The sequence below is a fragment of the Archocentrus centrarchus genome, chromosome 9 (assembly GCF_007364275.1).
Source record: "Archocentrus centrarchus isolate MPI-CPG fArcCen1 chromosome 9, fArcCen1, whole genome shotgun sequence".
Taxonomy (NCBI): domain Eukaryota; kingdom Metazoa; phylum Chordata; class Actinopteri; order Cichliformes; family Cichlidae; genus Archocentrus; species Archocentrus centrarchus.
Genome location: NC_044354.1, coordinates 13324465 through 13349181, shown reverse-complemented (window position 1 = coordinate 13349181; position 24717 = coordinate 13324465). Strand labels below are relative to the sequence as shown.

General features: G+C 41.5%; 1 protein-coding gene across 1 annotated transcript in view; it reads right to left on the bottom strand.

Annotated features, from left to right (window-relative positions):
- LOC115785479 (membrane-associated phosphatidylinositol transfer protein 2-like) overlaps positions 1 to 24717 on the bottom strand; it is a 41866-nt gene that overhangs the window by 7317 nt on the left and 9832 nt on the right. The window contains 20 exon segments of the mRNA XM_030737146.1: positions 618 to 770; positions 1789 to 1848; positions 1851 to 1922; positions 1925 to 1957; positions 2108 to 2284; positions 2410 to 2431; positions 2433 to 2608; positions 2611 to 2626; positions 2825 to 2880; positions 2883 to 2942; positions 3147 to 3346; positions 4940 to 5184; positions 6077 to 6141; positions 6221 to 6325; positions 8301 to 8396; positions 11139 to 11474; positions 11587 to 11820; positions 12416 to 12537; positions 13306 to 13520; positions 17571 to 17812. Of these exon segments, the coding sequence (XP_030593006.1) occupies positions 618 to 770; positions 1789 to 1848; positions 1851 to 1922; positions 1925 to 1957; positions 2108 to 2284; positions 2410 to 2431; positions 2433 to 2608; positions 2611 to 2626; positions 2825 to 2880; positions 2883 to 2942; positions 3147 to 3346; positions 4940 to 5184; positions 6077 to 6141; positions 6221 to 6325; positions 8301 to 8396; positions 11139 to 11474; positions 11587 to 11820; positions 12416 to 12537; positions 13306 to 13520; positions 17571 to 17648 (2521 nt within the window). The 5' untranslated portion in view covers positions 17649 to 17812.

Below are 24717 nucleotides of genomic sequence, written 5' to 3'. Positions count from 1 at the left end.
GAATACATTAAACATTAGTGAATGTAAAATCACAAATGTCCACATCTTCTATAGTAATACTTAATTAACAGCCTACTCTAATGTCTTGAAAATGTGCTGGAGGCTTTAGTAAAATCACATGACCTCTGACTATTTTCACAGGGAGAAACACAGAGCACAGTTAAACAAAACCTTCTGTCACCACCAATAAGCTGATATTACGGAGATGATTTGAAAATACACTGAAACGGTCTTAAACTACTGCACACAAACACAAATGCCCACATCCTTTAAACTCTGTCATGAAAATGTGACGGCACAAAAGAAACATGGTACATGAGAGATGCTTATCAGATTTTTGCAGAGTATTTCCATGGCTTGATACTACAATTAGTTATATATATTTTTATTGTAACCAGAAGACAGGATGCTACAGGGAAAAGTATATATGGAAACTTTTAAACTTGTGTCAGTATTTGGAGAAATTGAAAAGCAATGGATATACTCAAAGAGAGCACGAAGTGGACTGAAATCTGAGCATCTCGACATAATGGCAAGAAGGACGAACAAAGAGATGACGGAAACACAATGAATGAGAGTCGGGGAACAGATATAGGTGAATGGGAGAGGCTACACACACTCCAGAGTGGCGGGTGTGGCTTTGAGGGAGCCCTCCTGCCAGTTTAGCACAGGCACAGGGATGCAGGTCTCACTGATGGTCTCCTGACAGCGAAGAGACAGGGGAGGCCCGCTGTCAAGCAGCAGCTGAGCGTTGCTCTGGACTGTCTCCACTACAGAGGGGGTGGGTGGAAGGGCAGGAGGGGTAGAAGTCGGGGTGGAGGTTTTAGAGGTAGAGAGCCAGGTACATGGATATGGAAACAGGAGGCCAAGAGAGGAAGAAAGAAAGAAGACAAGGAAGACAAAAACATATGAAGCAAGAACAACTGAACAAAAGACAAGAAAGAGTCAAGCCCTTAGTGGAGCTCACTTCTTTTGGACCACAGCTGCTCATCAGTTACACAATAAGATGACATATCACCCTGTTCTAAGATTAGAAAAAGCCTGCAATAATGCTAGTTATTCAATCATATGAACATATGCCTTAACATTGATCTTGAAATTGTCTTTGAAACTTTATCACTATTAAAAATCTTGGAAGGCCTGAAGATAGTCAGTGATAGCTCATCTGATGCAGGCTATCACCATCAGGGAACATGAACGTTCTGGCCCTAACTAACTAAGAAACATCTTCCATACTTGTACAGTTTATTAACCTGATGTCCATCCTTAATGCCCCAGTTCCTGATTCAATAATGTTAGGTATATCTTTTAACTGGAAAAAAATTCCTCCTCATTAATGAGTTTATTAAATTCTGTGTGCTTTATTTTCGAGAACAATAGACATATAATTGTATAAACAGGTTAGGCATCCTCTGTTCAAAGGATGATCAGTCCAAACAGAAACCACCAGCAGGACTGTGACAACACTGAGATGAATAAACTGCTTCACAAAAGATGCTGAAGCACAAACAGTAGAAAAATGTTACATTTTTCTTTCAGACAGCATTTACTATGTGAGTGAACTCGACAGGTGCTACTAAGGCATCTTTAAGCCATCTAAGGCATGCATGGGAAAAAGGACAGTGGGTTAAAATCAGCATCTGAAATGTCAGGTGATGTGATCTCAGTCGTTTTTTTTTGGTTTTTTTTTTAAAGGGAATTTTGCATTTGTGTGCGTGCGTCTGTGTGCATCCAAGACACACATCCAAGAATAATAACTTTTATGTATCACTGGTAAAAAGAGCTCACCCAGTAGGGCAGAGTTTCCATCTCCCAGGGGAAAGCGTTGGTAACGGGGCACATTGAATGAGGGAGGAGGTGAAATTTCCTCTCCAGTAGAGGCTCAAGGCGGGAGGCTGAAGGATCAGCTGGGTGGAACAGGTATAGACCTGCTGACAGGCAGGTCGCAGCTGGGCCACTAGGGGGAGAAATGAAACCAAGGACATAAGCAGGGAGAAGGGAAGAACCTAAATGCAGAAAAGTTGTACAACAATAGGTAATATCAACCAGATACAATTATTTGAAATTATTTGAAATATATTCTATTTTTCTGTAGGAAAAAGCTCACCATCTAACATAGGGATCACAGTCTTTCTCAGGGCGAGTACCAAGCCAAGCGGAGAGCCAAAGAGGAAAAAGTCAGACACCTCAAAGTCAAATTTCCCCAGGGAGCCTCCATCCAGCATAGTGCTGCTGCTCGACCTGCGGGAAGCTGTGTCATTCCGCAGGGACACTGGACTGTAAGCTAGAAAGACAGCACAAAGTCATTTCCTTGCATAGAGTTAAAAATAAAACATATTCTGACAGTACATGACAATAGGACTCGGTGTGTATCCTACATAAGGAAGTTTGTCCTCCCACAGACAACACACCTGGTCAGGAAAGCCTGGTGTTTGTTTTATAGTGTCCAGCTCGTAGGTGGAGGAGTCACTTCTCTTGCGAGGCAGTTGTCTCTTGGTGTCGTCACCCGCACTGGCACGTGGAATATCAATGTTGCTGCGACTGAGGTGGCGGCTACCCTCCAAGGTTGGAGATGCTGATCCATGTGCGCTGTTGACAACGATGCCAGAGAGAGAAGATCCTGGTCCTACAGGGGCAATTTTGTGAAAATGTATCATAAAGGACTTTCCAGCACTTAACAAAAAGAAATAAAAAATAATAATGAAGACCTGATTAAGATTAACAAAACAGGTTTTAAAGTGCACACAGGAGTATTCCAGGCAATTTAGGATGAGCTGAAATATTGTGGCCATGCATTCATTATGTTGGATGTCGTCTCGTTTACCTGTACACTAATGATGCTGCCCCTGCGACTGCTGTTCTGGCTCTCATTTACTGTTGATTGCTGCTGCACAGAGCATCAAAGCCCAAGATTCCTCCCACACAGTCCCAATGAGGCAAACCTAGAGAGGTTAAAGGGGTGAGAAATATTTATTACATATATCTGCAGGGTTCAGGAGTACCTAAAAGGAGTTCTATAATTACACACTGGATGTAAGGATATGAAAATAATTATTAGAGTTACTGATAAAGACTCAAACTAACATAGAAACAGCTAACATATTGTTTTATTGTTTTTTACTTTAATTTGTGGCTCTAAAAAGTACAACTCACGTACCTGGCAGAGAAAGCAGCACCATCCAGAGACTTAATGAAGTCAGCATACACTTGGTTGGCTCGGAAGATGACAGTGGCCACAGCATCCTGGTACTGTGGAGAAGAGGTGGCGAGGAGAGGCAGGGCTGCCAGCGGGATGTGGTCCTGGCTGTTGGACAGACAACCTTCATCGTAGCTGTAAGGGCTCAGGCTGTGACAGAGAACAAAAATTCATTAAAAAAAATTTGATTATAAATTTAGAGTCCAAGGCATGGACAGAGAGAATAAATAAATGCAGGAACAGAGGACAAGAGTCATGAGCTGCATCTGGACCTCTTCCATCATAAGCAAACAGCCATCACAGCTAATCTAGAGTTAGATCCATAATTTGTTGGACAAAGACACAATTTTTGTAGTTTTGCCCCTTTGTTAAAAAACATGCACTTCGACTAGTAGCAGCAAAGTCCGGGTAGCTTGATCTTTACTTTATTTTTGTTGTAGTTTTATCCGTTTTTGTTTTTGTCACGTACTGACGGATACTTCTGTGGGGAGAAGAGTTTACTCAAGAGAAGAGCTTTATTCATTGAAATGGAGCAAATCTGGAAGGTACCACCCTATTCCAGTTGAGATAAAGAGGTGGTTTCGTGGTTGCTGTGCTGGTGCAAAAGTGAAGGCTTGGAAGTGGAGATATGAGCCCTTTCTGCCAACAGTCATCATGGGAAATGTCAACTCGCTGCCAAACAAAAGTAATGAGCTGGAGATATTGGTGAAGACTCAGAAAGTATACCGGGAGTGCAGTCTCATGTGTTTACTGAAACATGGTTGGCACCAAGAGAATTCAGTCACATCACAACACCAATGGCCGAAGTTCCATGTGAAGTTCTCCATGAAACTGTTGCTAGGATGTCCAATGTCAAAGAAGCTTACAGAGCTACTGTCACCACTTGGGGCATAACCAGTTACCACCACAGAAGCCATCCTGAACAACCCTGATCACCCACTTTATAACATCTTTATGGAATACAAAAACATCAGTAAGGGAAGACTCCTCTCTCTCCATTGTAAAACTGAGAGATACGGAAAATCATTTGCACCCACAGCCATCAGACTGATGGACCAAAGTGATGAGAAGAGAAAAGTATGAATGAGAGAAACAGGTCATGATCTGAAGCATTCCACATTATCTGTCAAACATGATGGAGGCATGAGCATGTATGGCTGCCAGTGGAACCGGGTCACAAGTGTTTATTGATGATGTGACTGCTGATAAAAGTAGTAGGGTGAATTTTGAGTGTACAGGGCTATACTCTGCTCAGATTCAGCCGAATGCTGCAAAGGTCATCAGACAGTGTTTCACAATGCAAATGGATAATGACCCAAAACGTGCTGCAAATGCAACCCAAGAGACTCTCAAGGCAATTATATTAGATATTCTTCAATGGCCTCTCAAGGAGGAAACACAGCATTTGGTGATGAGGCAGTCATGGTTGGCAAAGGATTTTAAACCCAAGTACTAAATAAACCCTTATACTTAAAATGATGTTAGTTTGTTCAATGGGACAATGGGAGAAAAAAAAATGGGAGATTATGTATCTAAATGTCTGTATTCTTAAACATTTAATGAAATACTTGCTTAAACCCCTTGAATTAAAGCTGAAAGTCTGCATTTCAGTCACACATTGACCATCTGATTTAAAATACAATGGTGATCCAACAAATTATGGAACTAACTGTACACAAACCTTCAATCATATATATGAGGTTTGCAGCCTGCAGAGAAATATGTGCATGTGTGTCCTCTTACTTGGACACGAGGGAGAAGGCCTCGGCACAGATGGCAGGGCAGGGCACCAAGCGGATGGCGATGCGTCCCAGCGCAGCAGGGTAGTGAACACGCATGACTGTGTCAAAAGCCGTACTGATTGTGTTGACGTCGGCCTGCTTGCTGTTCTGGTCGCCTCCTCCTGTATCCAGGATGTTCCCTCCATGCAGGACCAAGATGAGCACATGGATCTTGGAAGGCTGCAGGCACTGCTGGGACGAGCTCTCCTGACAACAGCAAATAAAGAGAAGAGTTATGGACGGGAATGTTGAGGAGCAGCCTTTGGAAAATATTCAATAAAATGTTTGTTGCTTCAACAGCATGACCAGAGAATACATACTTACTGAGTGATAAAACAAACGAGCAAAACCACAGATAAACAATGAGGCCTTGAAATCAGGCATCAAATCGCTTTTAAACCGATTCAAGTTACGACTTGCAACGTTTTGTGGCCATTGCTTCAAACATGAATTACACGGCAAACTGCTTTTCACAGCCACTGAGGGGTGAAGAACCATGAAGACACATAACAGAGCCAACCTCCACCTGGAACAACCGTTCAACTAGCTGCAAACGACAACCATGCTTCCTGACGACAAGTTCACATAAATTAGCACAGCACAATGTGTAGTTTTGTCTTTTACTTCCAATCCAAAACTTCACATTTCCATAAGTACAGGGGGGTTGAACAGAGGGTGGTGAGGTTGAGGAGTACACACGGATCTGGGTTTGGGCTACGGCAAGGAAAACGGCAGGGGCATTAAGTAGACTGGAGGCGTCTATTGAACCCCACAGTGCACTGGGGCCAAAATGTTTACTTACTGACTGGTGCCTTGTTACCGTGATGGTGGGAATGGGAGAGCTATCGGCTTGGCCGCTAAGACAGCCACGCATCTGAACACAAGAGGACAGAGAGGCTCAGGGACAAACACCCCTTTCTCTTATCCTCCAAAGTTTAAAGCCTGGTATTTTTTTTTTTTTGCAGCTAAAATCAAATTAAATCATGTATAACAAAAGCTTTTGAGTCCAGCAGATGGTTTTTAAGGGATATTCCAGATATGGAAGGGCATCAGAGGAGTGTGAGTTAAAAGAATGTTATTTGGCATGAAACTCACATACCTCATCTAGTCTTTCCTCGCTGGTTGCTCTTTCATAATCGACGGTCATTTCCTTGAACAGGTCACCTAGAAACACACATACACACAGACCCTCAGCATCAAGTACCACAGTAGTGTCCTGTCCATGAAGAGGCCTTCATCTTACCAGGAGTTTCCTCTGTGTCTACAGCCTCAATCTTGTCCATGAGGTCATTGGAGTTCCACTTGGCAATCTCTTTTGGGAAGACCTCCTCACCATCAGAGAGATCCTCTGCAAGGGGGAAAAAAAAAAAAAAAAAAAATCAGATAAATTATCATCAGTTAAAGCGTATTCACTGATCAGAGGTTATAAATGTGTCATTACATCAACAGTAACAACTGGAGTTTTAAATTACACAAAGAAACCATAAAGCAAAATAAACTTTAAGGTTTCCCACAAGTTTGCAATCCAACAAAGCACTGTGAAAATCCATGGATGATGAGCACACATTATTTTATTACTATAATGGATTAAAAAAAAACAAAAAAAAACTAAAACATATTCAAACAGCTTCCCCTGTGATTACCTGCTACAAATGATTTTACTATATGTCTTAAATTCATGCACGTATACCAGTGAATTGGCTTACTGATCGACTGACATTAATGTGTGATGTAAAAGGACCTCAAATGGACCCTTTTTATGCCCCAATTCCTCAGTGTTCACTTTAGGTTGTTAATCAAGATTCGATTTAAAAATTAAATAATCTCATTCCATTTACCGCCTCGGCATCTACACTACAAATAAATGGCATCAACGCAGGAAAGTAAATGAAAATCTTTATTTCATAATGACTTGGTTTGAACACTCAAAGGAGATTTGCAACAAGTTTTACTAGTACTGTTCCTAACACCCAAAATCCTGTCATTAATGGTATGAGTTGCTCATTATTAGGCACCCTGAAAACAGATCTAAATCATTTTTGACCCTTTTATTAGCTGAGCTGCATCAATATCCTTTTGATTTATTTATAAATATCAATAACAATCCAGTCTTAAACTGAGTATAAGATCATCTTTATTCCACTGTAAGGCTTTATTGCGCTCTCACTAATAAGCTGCAGCATCAGCTGTTAGTCGTGAGTAGATCTAAGATAGTTATATACGACAGGTTAAATGTGCACCATCACTGGTAGATTCAACCTTCTTATTAAATGTGTGGCATCTTTGCGGAGTTCTTCTGCTTAAGCTTTCTTTTTATTCATTTGCATAAAAAAAAAAAATGGAGGTGTAAAAATAAACTTGCACATGCTTCTTGAATACTCGTGATGGATGGTTACTGCAAGAGGATAACGAGAACTTTAAAGACAGAAACCTAAAATTAGAAGCAATCTGAGCTAAGTCACTCATTTTCCATATTTAATGTGTGCGCCTTCATTATGTGATTCACCCAGGCATCAAAACACAAACATTTATATTTGTTTGTATAAGTACATTCTGATACACTGTCCCCATTTATTTACCATAATTAATAAGTGTTCATAAATCATGATGTTTTAAGCAGGTCATTTGATAAAGTGCAATGGGCTTTCACTTCTCTCGCACACTCTCACACACGCACACACACACACACACACACGCACGCACACACACACACACACCCCAATTAATCCATGCAAACATGAATACTGTGGCACATGTTATGAAAAAAAATTAGATGTCAACACAATTGATGGTAATTATTGAATTCCAGTGACTCACAATGTCATGAGCAACTTATTAAATGTGGGCTAGGTGGAAACTAATGACTGCAGGAAAATTATTATCAATGTAATAAATGACTACATCATGGATAATTTTATTCTTGTTTCATCATTGTGACTAAACAGTGAGTTTCAGTCTCTCTCACACACACACGAATTACTCAAATAAGTCATTTTATTTCTTTCATGCATTGTGAATGGTTTGTTTAAATGATGATGCAGGTGAGTGAAGGTGGGCAGAGATGATTGTGATTTCTGAGCTTGACATCGGGATGAGACACTCGGCCTGTGTCTTCAGCCAAACTTATCCAGCAGGAAGCACCCACCTAGTTCAACTGCAGCCCCAAAACATTCTGGATATCTGGGGAGCTTAAGAACTGATCTGTGGTTAAAGAGATGTATTCATAGGAAATGAAGAAGGGGGGCAAGTAGGTTATAAACATTTCATCCAGCTTCCACGTTTACTTTAAAAAAAATAAATAAATAAATCAGAGCAGCAGTTACCATGAGCGTCGAAGAATTCCTCGTCCGAGCTGTCGTCCGAGTCTCGTGCTATGCTCTGCATCCTCCACTCGGAGATGCTGTGACGTGACGGGCTCACTGAGGAAAAAAAAATTGTTATTTTGGGACATGTGTTTTAGCCTCTTTCTTTTAAACACACACTCTACAACTAAGAAGTATTGCACAACCCACCCCCCTCTGAACACCACACACTCACTCACAGTGTTACATAAACATCATAGTCTCTGTTGTGCATTACTTCATCACAGATGGACTGATTGTGGTCAGGGGTGGAGTGCTAAAAACTGAGGCCCAGTGCAACACGAATGAGCTACAAACACCAAAAACTACATCCCAACTGAGAAAAACTGCAGTCCTAAGAGCAGGCATTGTCCATCACTTGTCTTCAGTCTATGGATTATATATCATTAGCACAAAGGACGGGGGTGGTCACTCAGAGGCAGTAAGAGAGGGGCACAGATGTAGCTGTCAGGGCACAGAAAAACACAGCAGCGCTGGAAGGGAGGGTCACTCGGAGGAGCATCAGCCTCCTCTGTCCTGTGATGTCAGCACTGCTGCTAAAAATAGCCCTGGAGAAAACGATGGAGGGAGGGGAAGGGGGGGGGGGGGCAGTTACAGGGGTGACATGAGGCTGGATGAGAGTTTGGGGTCCATGTGGCAGCTAAAGTGAGTGCCACCTTGAAGAAGGGGTGACATTTGAGATGGTTAAGTTCAGACATGTAGTCTACGATATTAGTGATGCTGCTAAAAATAACCCAGGTGAGATTTACTGTCTCCCCCCACACCTCCCTTGTGAGTAAATATGGTTGAGGAGCACTTAAAGGAAATTAAGGCGCCTGACAGGAAAGTAAAGCATGCCACAAAAGCAGTCTGCACACTTCAAAAGCTGCTCCCTGTATGCCTTTATTAACACCAATTCAATGGTCTGAGCTCATGATTTTTCAATAGACTCTGCTTACTTCACCTTGAGGTTAACTCAGTGTGTACACCTGTGCAGAGCTTGAACCAAAAAATGCTATTACTGTACTTCCTGTCCAGCTGTAATCCAAATTCATTCTACCGCTTTATTTCTTACAAGAAAAAAAAAAAAAAACTTTCAAAGAATGCTGTAATGCAAAATGAAAAATGACACACCAAAGCATCATACAAAAGAAAAGGGCTACTTTATCCTTGCACCAGCTTGATGTTTGATCTTGCTGAATTCTTCACATACTAGCTTCCACTGTAGACGAGTCTCAAGCATCACAGCTTGATGTGTTTACTTATAGGATATTTTGGCTTTGATGTAACATACATAATATATGAAAAGGTAGAAATGAGTCACACGGGAGACTTAACAGGAATTTAAGGCACGATGAGGTGTAAATACAGTTGTCACAATGCGTTAAGGAAAGTACTGTGCAAAAGTCTTGAGCTACCCCTCATTTCTTTTAATTTTTGCTAGGAAAAGGAGAAATACGTGCAGTGATTACCATACGTGCAAGCATACAGTGCATGTGCTTACAATATATAAGGAAAAAACTGAGTTTGTACAATTTTAATGACTTGGAAAGTCAATATTTGGTATGATCACGTTTATTCTTCAACACAGCCTGAACTCTCTGAGGCAGCTTTCTTGCAATTTCTTTAAGTGGTCTTCAGGAATAGTTCTCCAGGCTTCATGAAGGACATTCAAAGCGTTTCTTTGGATGTTGGCTGCCTTTTGTTCTGTTCTCTGTCAATATGATCCCACACTGCTTCAATAATGTTGAGGTTCAGGCTCTGGGGAGACCAATTCCTGACTGACAGTGTTCCACTGTGTTTTTCTGTCCAGGTATGTTCTTACTGTGCTGGTAGTGTGCTTGGGATCATTGACATGCTAAATAAAATTGAGCTGTTGTCACTCAAACACTTTTAAGATGATAATGCAAATCTGACTGTACTTTTCTGCGTTCACAATTCCATCAATTCTGACAAGATCTCCAACACCACTGGCTGAAGTGCAGCCCCAAACCATGGAGCCTCCACAGATGGCTACCTCAGCCTTTTCTCTTTGTTTCCCGTCCTTAAAAATGGCTTCTTGACAGCCACCCTTCTGTTTGGACTATTTCTGATGAGGTTTCAGTGAAAAGTAGATGGATCGACTGAAGGGCTAGATGCAGCTATCATATCCTGTGTCAGGTCTTTTCTGGCTTTCAGATATTGTTCATCTGCTGTAGACAGTTTTTTAGTTTTTGACACTTCTTTTGTCCTCCACTTGTCCAGTTTCCTCAAATTGTTTAAAAACACACTGCACACCATGCTGAGATATGCCAAGTTTTCAGCTAATAGATCTTTGGGAATCACCTTGTGCAAAAATACTATTTTATGTCTGTCAAACTGTGCTTGTGTCCTTGGCATTTTTCATAGATTCAACTAAAGAAATGGGAACAAATGATGTGGTTTTGCAACAGGCTGTTTTACAATTTTAAATTGGTTCTTCGCAAAGTTGCTTTTTTTTTATGCTTGAAGGATTCACAGGTCAGTTTTAAGTGGTTCAACAAACAAAAATACATTCTTCTGAAAATGGTGAAAACTGGACTGAAAATGAATTTAAAAAAGCAGCCAATGTCCCAAGAAAAACTTTGAAAGACATTCAGAAAGCCTGAAGAACTATTGCTCAAGAAAAAGAAAAAAAAGTTTGTCTCCTTAGAAGCAAAATATAATGAAATGAGGGGTGGCTCGAGACTTTTGCACAATACCATGTGCCCTTGCAGATACCTTTCCCATCAATGTGGCAGCTTCACACAGCCATATACAGAGGTGACAAGGGCAAACACATGAAGATGGCATGTTCCTCACCTCCTCTCTTGGATGATCGGGAGGATCGGGAGGAGGTGGACCACTGCTTAGTTAGTATACCTCGTGGCTGCAGAGTTTCTCCTCCTGAGCTGGCAACGACTGCCTCAGCTTCAATACAGCTGATTGCCTCTTTAACCTCCTGGTCTTTGTCTGGAGATGGAGCACCTCCGTTGGCCTCAGTGGCCTCCTCTGCCTGGCTAAACTGAGCCATCTTCCTGGCCAGGGCCAGCTGGGTTTCCAGCTCCAGCTGCCTGATGTCTTCTATGGTCAGACCATACCACTCATCCTGCCAGCACCAGGCCTGCCGGTGGGCACGCACCATCACCTTTCTTAGTCCTAGTGAAAAACCATGACAGAAATGAACCCTTACTAACACTGTATCTAAATATACTTCTTGTAAAAGAAAAAAATAAATCCACAGCATAAACATCTGTGACTATTTACTCACCAACATCATGAATAAAGCGTTCGATCTTGGACTGCATGCCCCAGTAACGAAACTCCACCTTACAGAGTTTGTAGGCACACATGATGGGGGTCTTGCCTGGGTTATTGTTGTACTCTTCTATCCAGTCGTCTCGCAGAGGTCCCCTTTGGGTCTTGGCTGACTTGTAAAGCCTTGGGTCTTCCTCAGCTTTGTACTCGTGAGGAGGGATGGGATCTGTCACTATATCGATTGGGTCTACAAAAGAATTCATTTTTACATGGTAAAGACTCATGAAGCCAGGTGTTTTGAAAGTATATTAAACCCTCAATATTGTTATTGAGGTTTTAATATTATGTTACGATGTGTGCATAAGTGGGTGGGGTTGTAGATGAACTTGCATGGGCTTGTATTTAACAGCCTGAAATTCTTTTTATAGCTGAAATTCCAACTGACAGATTCCATCAGCTACTTAGAAATGAGTAATTAAAATAATTACAATGCTGTAACTGAGCCACTGCATAACCTGAAACGCATTCATTTCAGGGTATTGTATCCACTGGGAAAACATACTCTTAACCAGATTAAAAAAAACAAAACACAAAACAAAAAAAAACAGATGCTGTAACATTAAACTACCACAAGTGGGCCTCATCCACCACATAGCTTAGTATCAAGAGGACAGATAGCAAAACACTACTGAATGAGGAGATCATTACTTGCTGCATTTATTTGCTAATACAATCATGTGCTGAGCTTGCTTTCGTCTGCGTAATTTGAAAGTTAAATTACCAACATTATTATCTGAGTTATGTTTACACAACAGTTGAGGGCTGATACCAAATGGTCTCACCAATAGTCCTTTGTCTTTTCTCTGCTGCTGACATGTTGAAGACATCAGCCTGGTTGCCTGTGTCGGGTTTGTAGTATGTCTCAATGTCAATGGAAAATTTCTCAACAAAGGGGCAAGTGTATCTGAAAGAGAAGGTATAAAAAGGCATACAAAATAACTAATAAAATAACTGTCCCAACAAAACAAGAGTGAGTTATGGTTTAACGTCTGCCCTCATTCAGAGACTTATTTTCTCACTAAATAACTTGAGAGCAGAGCTATTTTACTACGAGTGACAAAACTATCTTACTGTTTAGGATACAACACTTAAGCCATACCCATCTGCTGCATCTGCAGCAAAACTGTCACTAGTTGAATAGATATGTCAACAGCACTTGGAGTCTATCAATATCCCGACTGTGCAGTCAAGGGCACATCTCTTTTCAGCACCTTCACGTCTTTGTTTGTCAGACCTCACACAGACAAATGGACTGACACTCTGAAAGTGAGGGGCTGCCAACGTCTGGCTGTCTGGGAGCGCTGCTGGCCACACGCCGATCTGATGGTCTGCTTGGTAATATTCTGACAACCTGCTCTTAGACTTGGCATCATCAAATTAATCACTGAATATAATTAGAGGAGAAATTATCTTCTCCAGAACCTGAGCTAGATTTCTGTCTGTAAATGTGTATAGACTAACCAGCTGCAGCAGCTGTCACATGCATAAAGCATTTATATTAATAAAAAAAGCTGTGTGTTTCTGTCAAGCCTGTTTTAAAGAGGTGTTAAGGTTAAAGCCAAGCTAACTTTATTGTTTCCAATAGGAAAAAAAAAAAAAAAAAGTCTTCTTGTGTCGACAAAATGCTGCATCAAAATTGCAGGGGTGGCCTTCTTGCATCAGCTAATCTCACCTGGTGCGGGTGTAAGGGTAGGCGTTCCAGGACTCCTCTTCAACCCTCAGGGCTGCTTTGGGCAAGATAGAGCGGAACCAGCTGGGAATGTGCATGCCAATATGGTAGACCTTGTGGGTGTACTGGCCCGTCCCGCCTGGTCCATCTGTATACGGCTTATTTTCTAGGATTTCCACCCCACTGCCTTCACCACAGCTCTCTTCTCTGCTCTTCTTCTGTAAGAGGAATGATAAAATGCATATTTGCATATTAGAAGAATAGTACAAAGTGTCACAGTGTTAAATGGGAAAAAAAAAATATAAACACTAAAATTATTAGAATCACTCACTAAATCTGGAAAGGATGTTTAAGACAAACAACTAAATGAATGTGACTTTTGCAGAGACAGTGGGCTGTTACTTTGAGTACAGTGATGCCACACGCATCAAAATTAACAGCTTCATGAAAGCACGTCCAGCTCTGAATTGCAAATCAGGAAGGTCCAAAGAAGTGTAGGGGGGGGGGGGGGGGGGGGGGGGGGGGGGGGGGGGGGGGGGGGGGGGGGGGTGGGGGGGGGGGGGGGGGGGGGGGTGGGGGGGGGGGGGGGGGGGGGGGGGGGGGGGGGGGGTGGGGGGGGGGGGGGGGGGGGGGGGGGGGGGGGGGGGCAAAAAAAAACAAAACAAAAAAAGCAGCACGTGGGGCCACACCTTTCCCATGCCAGTGCGCACAAGAGGAGAAGCTAGGTGGAGCCTGTAGCTGTAGTTGTGTGAAGTTACAAATGGCCATTTTGTAGTTTCACAGACAAGAATATCAGGAATTGTAAAATCAGCAAACGGGAAGACAATAAACAGCAGAGCATAGTCCAAGTGCTGACGGTAACACAACGACCATAAAAAGTGAAAGATTTCTGATGTATCATGGTTTTTTTTCCCCTCTTATCAGCAGTTATTTTGTCTTACTATATGCAGCTTAACCTTTGTTTAACAGAGTGTTTAGTGCAGTGGTAGCATAATAGGGAGACAGATTTCTTCAGTCAGCCGGGCAGAGAGAGGTGATGGAAGCAAACCAGTGAATCAGTGGAGCAGGGAAGAGGAAGCCATGAGGCATCCAGCACACCGGACCTCATTACCTCTGACAGGTCATTCATTAGCAACCCGCCCAGCTCTCAACAACCCAGACACAGCTCCAAAGACACAGCACAGACGCCACAGCAACCAGCCATACACAGCCAGTACATGATGCAGAAGTGAACCACAGTAACGGAACAGCAAATCTCAAGATTACAGAGCATTATATGCATTCAAAACTATAAAATATATGAACATACAGATAAACAAAACTGTGTATCCACAGATTATGTACTTTAAGCATATTTTATAAAGGAAAAGTTCACTCAAAATTGTAATAGAACACTATCCAGCTAAGAAAGACCGTCTCTTTGCTTGGATCCTGACATGTAACTGCAGCCCGTCAAAGGCAGAGTCCCTTCTTCCCCCTTGAGCGATGGGTGATTCTCTCCAGTTCACCACGAAAAAGATTACAATACAGTGGCCAGGCTTAGCCACTCCCATAACGGGAAGTGAGGAAACCAATAACACGCTTAAACATAAATGAACTCTAAATGTAATGTTACATTGTGCAAAATACAGGACACTTATTTCATTTACATACGGACCTAAACTGTACCTATAGAGTAAAAAATGTAGGAGGAGGTACCTGGATACCCTCTACAGGGAGGCTCTCATTTACACTATAAAATAGATTATAAAATAGATTTCAGCTATGAAAATTTTATAAAATACTGTCATCCCGAGGGCCTGCGGTATATGTTTAGATCCGACTATTATGACAGTCACATCCTGGTATTTTCCTCTCACCATCAAGTTAGTGAGGCATGTTTCCTGCTTGAGATAATACTTTTATTTATTTATTTATTTTTTTTAAACCAACTCCAAGGTTGCTTATTCAAAATATGGTGGACCTGTGTGGACGAATAAGAAACAGTGACAAACTTTCACATTTAATATTTCTGTTGCTGTATTTTCTTATTACTGTAATCTCCATATTGTGAGAACATTACAATCACCTAGAAGGTGGGGTGAGGGGTGAAGGAAAAAAAGTGACAGAAAAGACAGGGTGGGGCACAGCCTGTTGAGGTGGCAATATGGCCAGGCTGTCCTAAGGCCCCGGCTTCATTTATGAAGCTTTCACTGACGATGGATCGCAGGCGGGCAGGCAGGCCCACATGCTCCAGTTGCCCTGGCAACATACAGCAGTGAAGTGAGGGTAGCCATGCTCTCTTTCCTTCCACCCCCTCTCTTATTTCTTCCTGTCCCTTCTTTGCTGGCTCTCTTTTTATCCTCCATTTCCTCATTCACTTTTCCTCTCGTGAACAAAACCTGACCACTGGCATGCTGCTGATGTCATGGTTGCCATAGTGACAGAAGCCTCAGAGCACTGTGGCTGTTTAGAGATGGTTAGGTCAGGGGAAAGGCAACTATGGGTCAATAAAACGTTAGAACTCCAATATTTGTTTACATACTTGAGAGTTCACACATGAAGAGTTTCTTTCATAATCTCTCTTGTGTGCTCAGTGTTTGTCCTGAGAATCTGAGAGCGAAGCAGTTCGAATGAAAAAAAGAAAAAAAAAGTATATATATATATATAGCTATTGTTTTTAGGATTTATTAAGTCTTTACAATACACCATCAAATACAACAAAGGTGCCAAAGACATTATGAAGTGAGTAGAAAGTGTGCCGCAGTGCCTGACATGTGCCGTCTTGAAATGTCTGATTGCTTTGGGGCATGTCCACTGAGTCATGTTCCCAAACATCTACAGACTACCTGTCTGTTTTTTACACCATGGGAAGGATGTGTAGAAAAACAAGAGAATAACAAATGTGTTTGCAAGCTTGAAAATAAATAAATAAAATCTGAAATTATTTGAGGGACCCATATACACTTTCTGGACTTGAAATTATTGAAATTAGGTCAGTTTTTGCAGACAGACAGATTGTTGCAAAGCAAACACATCCCACTACATGTTGCTATCAACTAAATTATCTATTATTTTATTTGCAATGATGCAATGTAACTGTAGCTAATAGCTCAATGTGACAAACTGTTTTTAAAGTACAAAGAGATAGAAAAATACAGTTGAATTAATCTGTAGTATTGTTATACCTGTGGGTGGATGTTAATTTTAAACAACCCTGTCAACACTCTTATTTGGATGTAAGATTAACAGCTGTAGGAGGGGTCTACACCTTGAAAGCTTGCTGGGCTTACCTTACCTAAGCCCTAAATGCTGAACCTATCCAATGAAACTATTCAGTTCTAATGTTTGACTGTCAAACGCCACCCTTCCATAACTCTTTAGCTGCTGATTTCACTTGATACTGCACTGCCAATATATTTGGCATGCTTTTGGGTTCTTATTTTCTGATAACAAAAAACAACTACACTCACATTGCCCTCACAATACAAGATCAATGAAGAGGCGAGACACATAAAAACCCACAAAATACTTCAACCTTATCAAACAGACCTGTAACGTCCTCTACAATGACTGTAAAACTGCTACTTATAAACACACATTACATAACCATGCAGCTCAAATCCAAACAAATGCACCTAATGCCTAATATGCACATCTCTGAACTATAAATAACACTGTATTTTTAACACAGAGTCTTTGCGATTGCCATTGATACCTCTTCTGAGTACTGCTGCTCACACTGGCAGCAGCACTGGATTAAATAAATCCATCTTCATGTAAACATGCCATATGAAGAGGAAATAATGCTGCACAGGATGACTAAAGCTGTATAAATGGGCCCTTCCTGCTGGAGCTGTAAACCCTAAGCCTCCAACACAGACCCTCCATCTCCAGTTAAGGGCCTGTTTTGACAAATGAAACTGTCTGGTACGGACAAAGCAGTACGTCCATCTCCATCGCAGCAGTACGTGTGCACAGAGTTTGCAGTGAGAGCAGAAACATGCAGCCTATAACCGCTGTAAGCAGCCAGCTTCAGAGAGTTTAAATTGGCTAATATATCAGCACACAGGCTCCCTTTGTTTGGTTACTTCACCAACGTCACACATCATATGACCAATCATTTCATAATTGGACAAGCTGTGATCGCACACTTGAAAAACTCCCTGTGTTAATTTATCTCCCTTCTGACTGTTCGTTTTCGTCCCTTGTTTCTGCAGTTGTTCATTTTTGGTCATGTGTGGGTGAGAATTTGCTGGAAAAGAGTACATTTTATTGTGTTGCCTCACCTGTATCATATAAAGCTGGGCGATGCGGTACTCCTCCACACTCATGGGCATGGGGATGCGGTACTCCTTGATGAGCATGGTGAAGCTTAGATAAGGGGAAAGGGGGATGAGGGAGGAGATTGACAAGGGAAAGGGGGAGGGAGGGATAGAGGGAAGGGAGGGGGAGAGGGGGGAAGGAGAGACTTGGGGTGCTCCTATATGTGTCTTGTCAAATCACCAGCTGAAGTCCACATTGATGGCTCCTGTGGGGAAAAAGAAAATACAAAAACTGGGTTATGGAAGCTGTAAATTAATGCAAAAATATCAAATTAATAGAGTTTCTTACAATCAAAACATGTGGATAAAGTCAACATCTGAAAATACCTAATGATTCTTCCAGATCCCACACTCAAAAGCAGAAAGCAGCAATAAAAATAATTAATCATATGCAGAACATGTCAGCAAACAGACTCATTTCTGAATCTGTCAAACTCTGCTATGCACAACTGAGGACAAAGATTCCCTCTCGTGGCTCACACGCAGATGAAGACAAGAGCCGGAGTGTCATTCAGGACATATGCTCCATGTAGCATAGGAACACATATCTACTCCAAGCCTCGGCAGCAAAGACAAGCATCAGTGTTGTGCCTCCATCCAGCATCGCACATCCAAGTAAAGCACTTCCCAGGATAAATTCTCCTTCTTATACACAGGCCTGTGTGTGTGTGTGTGTGTGTGTGTGTGTGTGTGTGTGTGTGTGTGTGTGTGTGTGTGTGTGTGTAGGTGGGTGGCCAGAGTCTACGGAGAGCAAGTGTGCCTTGCCGAAGGTCCCAACAGCCACCCTGTTTCTCCCAACAGTCCAGCACCGTCACATGGGGGGCTAAGTCAGCATAAGAGGGATTACAGTAGGGTGGGGAGCATTACGTAACATTGTAAGAGCCCCCTGTTCATGATCGAGGTTTCACAAATAGGAGAATTACACAAAGCATTGTTTTCAAACCACTGGGCAGAATAGGGGTAGGTGTGGGCTATACATACGCAATGTGTGGGTGGCATGAGTTGCAGAAGTCTGCTTTGACCGCTAAGGCAAGAACAGCTCTCCAAATCTAAGAAAGTACAAAACAAGATCAAGCCTGTGCAGCGCTGTAGTGCAAGTTTATCTAAATTAAATATCACAGGTGTCAGCTAAGGTGACACATTTACTGAAGCAGTCTATAAGGAAACAGATATCAATTAGTTGAAAGAAAACTTGGCAAACATGAGGAAGGATGTTACTATAGATTTCTTAAAGAATATAAAGCAATTAGAAAATCTACAGACTGAATCCTGGTGAAAGCACAGTGGGCAGGATTTTAGCTGTGGTGCTGAGGAGACTATACTGTACAACACCATCCTGAAACTGCTGATTTAGCCATCCAAATGTGGCTACACGGTATTGCATAACTGTAATATTCACCCATTTCTGACCTATGGAAGCCACTGGACCTTGCTCAGGAATCCATCCATTCTGTATAATCACTCTAATCACACCAATATCCATGCTGCGTCACTTATCCAGCAAACAATGGCCAGCTTTGGTCTAACTAACAGACCTGTTCCCTCCACCGTTTGAATCTTTGCTGCTGCAGCTACAGGAACACTTTCATCTAATGAGTTTACTGAGGCCAGGAAGAAAATACAGTCAGTCTGACTTTACACCTGGAGCAGCTGCTTACAAAATATCAGGAGGTGTGCTGGTTCTATACATTTTTTATGTAATATCTTTACACTGAAGAACAAAGCGTTGACAAAATCAGAGCAGAACACCACATTTTGCTGAAAATAACTACACTCATGGGAGATGCTAGAATAAAACTAGGCTACATGTAGAGGCTCGGAGGAAAGCCTGCGGCTCTGGAGCCCAAGAAGTCTTTAGTCGTTAGAGCAAAGTGCTTATCCTTATTGATTAACAGCTTCAACATGTACTCTAAGCATGGTTTAAAATGTGGCAACAGTCTTAATGCAGATTGCAACTGATGATGCAACAAACAAGTGTTTCTGAGTATTTCCTCTTGAGTACAGATTATTGATGTGTTAACTGTCCTGATTTGGAGGTCATTCAGTGTGACATTGATAAGGCTACTTCTTTTACTGTCGGCTGGAGAACCATCACTTTGTGACTCAAAGTCCAGCCACCAACGACCAACCCACACGCACACACGGACGCGACACCAGGTATGCAAATACCATAACAAGGACATAGCAAACAGACAGAAAGCAAGAAAAAACATCAGGCAGCGGGAGCCTGCGAGTTCTGTCCGGCAACATGTATTTGGAAGCTGCTGTGATGATGCTGTGCAGGGATTAGTAGTAATACTGATGTATGTTAGTTATGTCACTATTCTGCGGGATTATGGCAGTGTTGCTATTGGTGAGAGCTGCAAGTAATAACCATTTTCCACTAGCTTGATTAATTAATTAAATTCAATCTAAAACAAAAAATTGTTGAAAACAGCAAAGCAAAACATTTTACAGTTAAAGCTGATTTCCAAATGATGAGGCACAAATTATTTCTGCTCACAAAAAATAAATAAATGTTTCTGTGATTCAAATAATCAGTTAACAACATACATGCTAAATTCTTGTGTGTGCACATAATGAAAGTACATACTTGTTTTTGGCTTCCATCATAAACTCATGAACATATTAAGTCTGATTTTAAACACTAACCCAGCAAATGAGTCACCGAGTTGGGCAGAGACCAGGAGTTTATTTCCATCCTGTAGAATCTGCAGTTCCAGCTTAAAATAACTTTTTTCTTCTTTAGTAAAATTTTAGTTTCAGTGGAAAGCTTGTCTCCCATTTTCCAGTACCCGTCTCTTCTTGTCTGCCTCCAGTTGTGTTAACTCATCAAAGCAACAACCCAATATGACCACACCCAAACTTTATACAATTACATGACAGCACACACATTGTATTGTATAAATACATATTGTGGCTGCAGCTGACTTGACTACATATTAATAAGGCCTCCTGAATTCGTTGATTTAAGACCTTCTGATTCCTCCACAATATACGCATTATGTTTTCATTGCAGCTGCATTTCAGATAGAGAGCTTTCCTCAAAAAGCCCCTGACTTTCATTTTTGATTGATGCAGATGCTGTCTGTGCACGGCGCAGGACCGGTAATGTACGATTCACCAGCAGCCTCGAGAGAGTACTGGCACCATGCTTGACCCAGAAAAAAAAAAAAAAAAAAGCACTCTCACACACAGAGCTTAAAAATAGCCTGGTCACAATAATCCAAGCATACGCAAGCAGAGTGCTTGACGTTGTTTGTGCAGAGAATATGCTCATTCCCTTCTAAAAATACTGCCTCTGCCCCCCTCTAGGCAGTGACGCAACAGCAGCACAAGCCCATGCACAGCGCTCATTACAAAGCAGCCCCCAACCTTCCTGCTCCTGTTTCGACAAAGCTGAAGACAATGATAGCTACAAGATACTTTGAGTGGGATTGTCTTTTGTACCTCTTCCTGCAACCGTTTCGCTATCCTGTGCTGCCAGCATTCCAGGATCCTGCTACATCTCAAAAAGTGTGATGAGCCATCCAAGGTATTAAAAAAAAAAAAAAAAAAAAGCAGTCCTCCAGGCAGGAGTACTACTGTTCCAAGTAATTCGTTTTTTTTTTTCCTGTCCTTTTTAACGGTGAATTAGACACTAAACGTCAGCCAGACATCAGAATCAATACAAAAACACTCCAGGTAACACAATGCATAACACCACAGGAGCCATGAGGGTGATGCCTTTAATCATGGCAACATCTGTGAGGCTTTAAAAAAAAAAAAAAAAAAATCATCATAAAACAAACAAATGTAGAGAGAAGTGCACATCTGGTCACATCTAACCATTTGGTAAGGGACATAAACAGATGAAACCTGCTTAGTCTGCAAAATACAGACCAGCATATCTTTCAAGTCGATTGTTTTGACATAAAACACAAAATGTGCCTCTCTCCTTGCCCCTTCACATTGTCCTTCACTCATAACGGAAAGTGGCCTGACTTGATCTGTCCAAAGACATGATATATCACTGAAGGCGATATGCACAGTATACAGGTTGGCCTCGGGACAGAGAGCAACAGCTGGGTCTCGCTGTCAAACACTGAGCACAACACTGGGAGGGCAGTGATGACTCACTGGAGGCTTTTCCCAAAGGCTCCAATGGTGGCACTCCTTTAAATTTAGCAATGTTTTATAGTACACCATGCTGAGGAAGAGCACCAGAGAAGGTGGTAAATTCCAGGGGTCAGTAGCTCGCGTGACCATTCAAATACAAGTGGAAAATGTTAGCCTCCGGCTTGCCTGAAATATGACAGATCGGTTTCACGCTGTTGCCTTGATATTGCAGAGGCAACTTCAGTTATGACAACTGCTGCAAACACAGCCTCAGCCTGTGACAAGAATCCTCGATTGAGTTGATAGGCTTACCAACCAATCCAGTTAAAATGTCAAGAGGCTTAAGACAAAAGCATTCGTGCTAGGCTGTATGCACACAGACAAGGGAGTTTACCATCCATCTGCGAGCCCAAAGAAGCCATCGGGCTTATTTCAAACTATAACTTCAGACCCCAAAAATACAGAGATTAAAAAGTGAAGGGTTTAATGAGAGCAAAGAATGAAAATCATTTACCAGTGAGATAAACAGATATATGAGACAAGACACCATTCATTTACACCCAACAAAGCCTGGCCCCTTTAGGGCCTAATATAAAATGTGGTAAGCCTGTTCCCTCCAGCATGCCTATATTATTTTATTTATTTATTTTATTATTTATATATTATATATCTATATATATATATATATATATCTATATATATATATATATATATATATATATATATATATATTATATATATATATATTATATATATATATATATATCTATCTATATCTATATCTTCTATATATATTATATCATCTCTATTATCTCTATCTATCTCTCTTATTCTCTCTCTTCTATCTTCCTCTCTCTCTCTCTCTCTCTCTCTCTCTATCTTCTCTCTTCTCTCTATTCTCCTCTCTCTCTCTCTCTCTCTCTCTCTCTCCTCTCTCTACTCTCTCTCTATCTCTCTCTAAATCACAATAACCAACCCCCGGCAGATGCTAGAATATTTCTCTACAGGTGCATCTAGGGTGGACAAAGGCCATGTTTTACTTTGCTTGATTTTAATACAGCACCGGAGGACTGAGCACACATTGAGCCTCTCTATTTAAAAAGATTTTTTGCATGCTACACCACACAATGCACAGCTCAAATAAAGGGAGAGCACGAGCATCATGAGTTACCTACTGTTTAGTTAGCACGAGAGTCGTTTTAAACTGAGGTTAACTTAATAAAACTGACAAATGTAGATGCAGCAGAGTTAGCGTCTTCTAATATTAACAAAAAACAACAACATCATGAGTAATCACCTCTGTGAGAAGTGTTATAAGCTGACAAGCAGTATGGTCTCATAAAATACAGGGGATGAATACTGGTGCGTCATCTTGTTCCTATACAATAAATACAGTAATCGCTGTATGTGCTCTGTAACGTAACCATTGCTCTTTCCCATCCCTCAGGTCCATGCTCTTCCACAAACTATGGAGGTGGGAAGCACAACCTGCCCTTTTTCTTTACTCATCACAGTACAAGGGGAAAGCTAAAAATACTTGACACCCTGTGAGCATCTCCTGTATTGTGTTCCTCCTCCTTCTCCTCGTCCTCGTCCTCCTACAGTAGCCCTGCAAGTATGATCTGCTTCTAAAAATGAGCCTGCACAGGGAGGGAATGAACAAGAGCAAAACTCGAGCTCAGACACAGAGGAGCATGGTGTCGTGAGAGAAGCCGTAGTTTGATTACTATGGAGAAAGGGATTCGTTTTTTACCCGAGCAAACAAATCGTTAATCTTTCATTAGCTGTGAATTTTAGTGTGTATGCACACTTGGAAGATACTTTAAACTTGTTTAAAAGAGTGTCACAACTGCTCATTCGCTACATGAAAATGTCACCTTGTGCAACGTACATTTACAAAAAGAAAATCACACCTGTTGTAAAGATGTCAGCCATTTGTGTTTTTCTAGTTTGGTGTGCCGAATCGCAAGGTGAACATGAGTTCAATCCAAAGCAGATCAGCAAATCTCAGAGGACAGGATCCACTGGAAAATAAGTTTTAGATTTGACACCCCCACAGCATGCAATTAAAATGAAATAAATAAATCTGGTGCTTAGTGACTGCTGAGAACTTTAAGCCCCTTTAATAATTGGAGCCATTGTTTTTTTTATGGCTCAGTGGTGCTCAACAACCCAGCAGTTGTCCAAAATGGGCCCATTACATACCAACTCCATCTCTCACCAACCCCACACTTCACTCAGAAATCCAAATTTAGATGACCTTATATGAAAATTACACTTGGATTAATCAGTTACGTGCCAAGGTTAAACGAGGATCTCCCCCCACTGTCATTCTCTGAAAGTGCTCAGCGAGCCTAAATGAGCTGCGTAGAGAGCCGTGTTATGTAACTCCAGCAGATACAGAAAAGGAAAGCATCGCTACCCTCGCGTTTTGTCCGTGCCATTAACTAATTCATGTAGCCCAACAGACCAAAGGATAGGAAATGCTTTGGTGCATTTAGAAAATCTCTCCAAAACATTCCCATCAGTCACTCTGAGTGTTTGGCAGCAACAGGACGCTGATTCAAATTAAAGCCTTCTTGCTAATGTGGAGACTATTGCCGAGTGCATGCGTACCACTGCCACAAAGGCTTGGATGGATAACAACAAATGAATTTCCATTATTACTGTCACTCTCTGTCTCTCACAACAGGGTAAAGCAGCTTTGGTTTATATGGCACACTACAGCGCTGTGGCTGAGATTCATTATTGCACTAACACCTACACTATAACTCTATAAATGAATCTGGGCGCATCCATGTGTATCACAACCTGCAGTAACTCGAAAGGGAGAGTAAAGTGAGCACTTGATGTGAAGCATTTTAAAAAGCCGCTAAAAACATCTGGAAGCTACAGAAGCTGCGGGGATACATGTAAAATATTTATCAGCTCTGACAGACAAAGGTCGTGGTCACTGCACAAGTATAGGAGCACATAATGCTACAAGCCAAACAAAAACAGAAATTATTGCAAC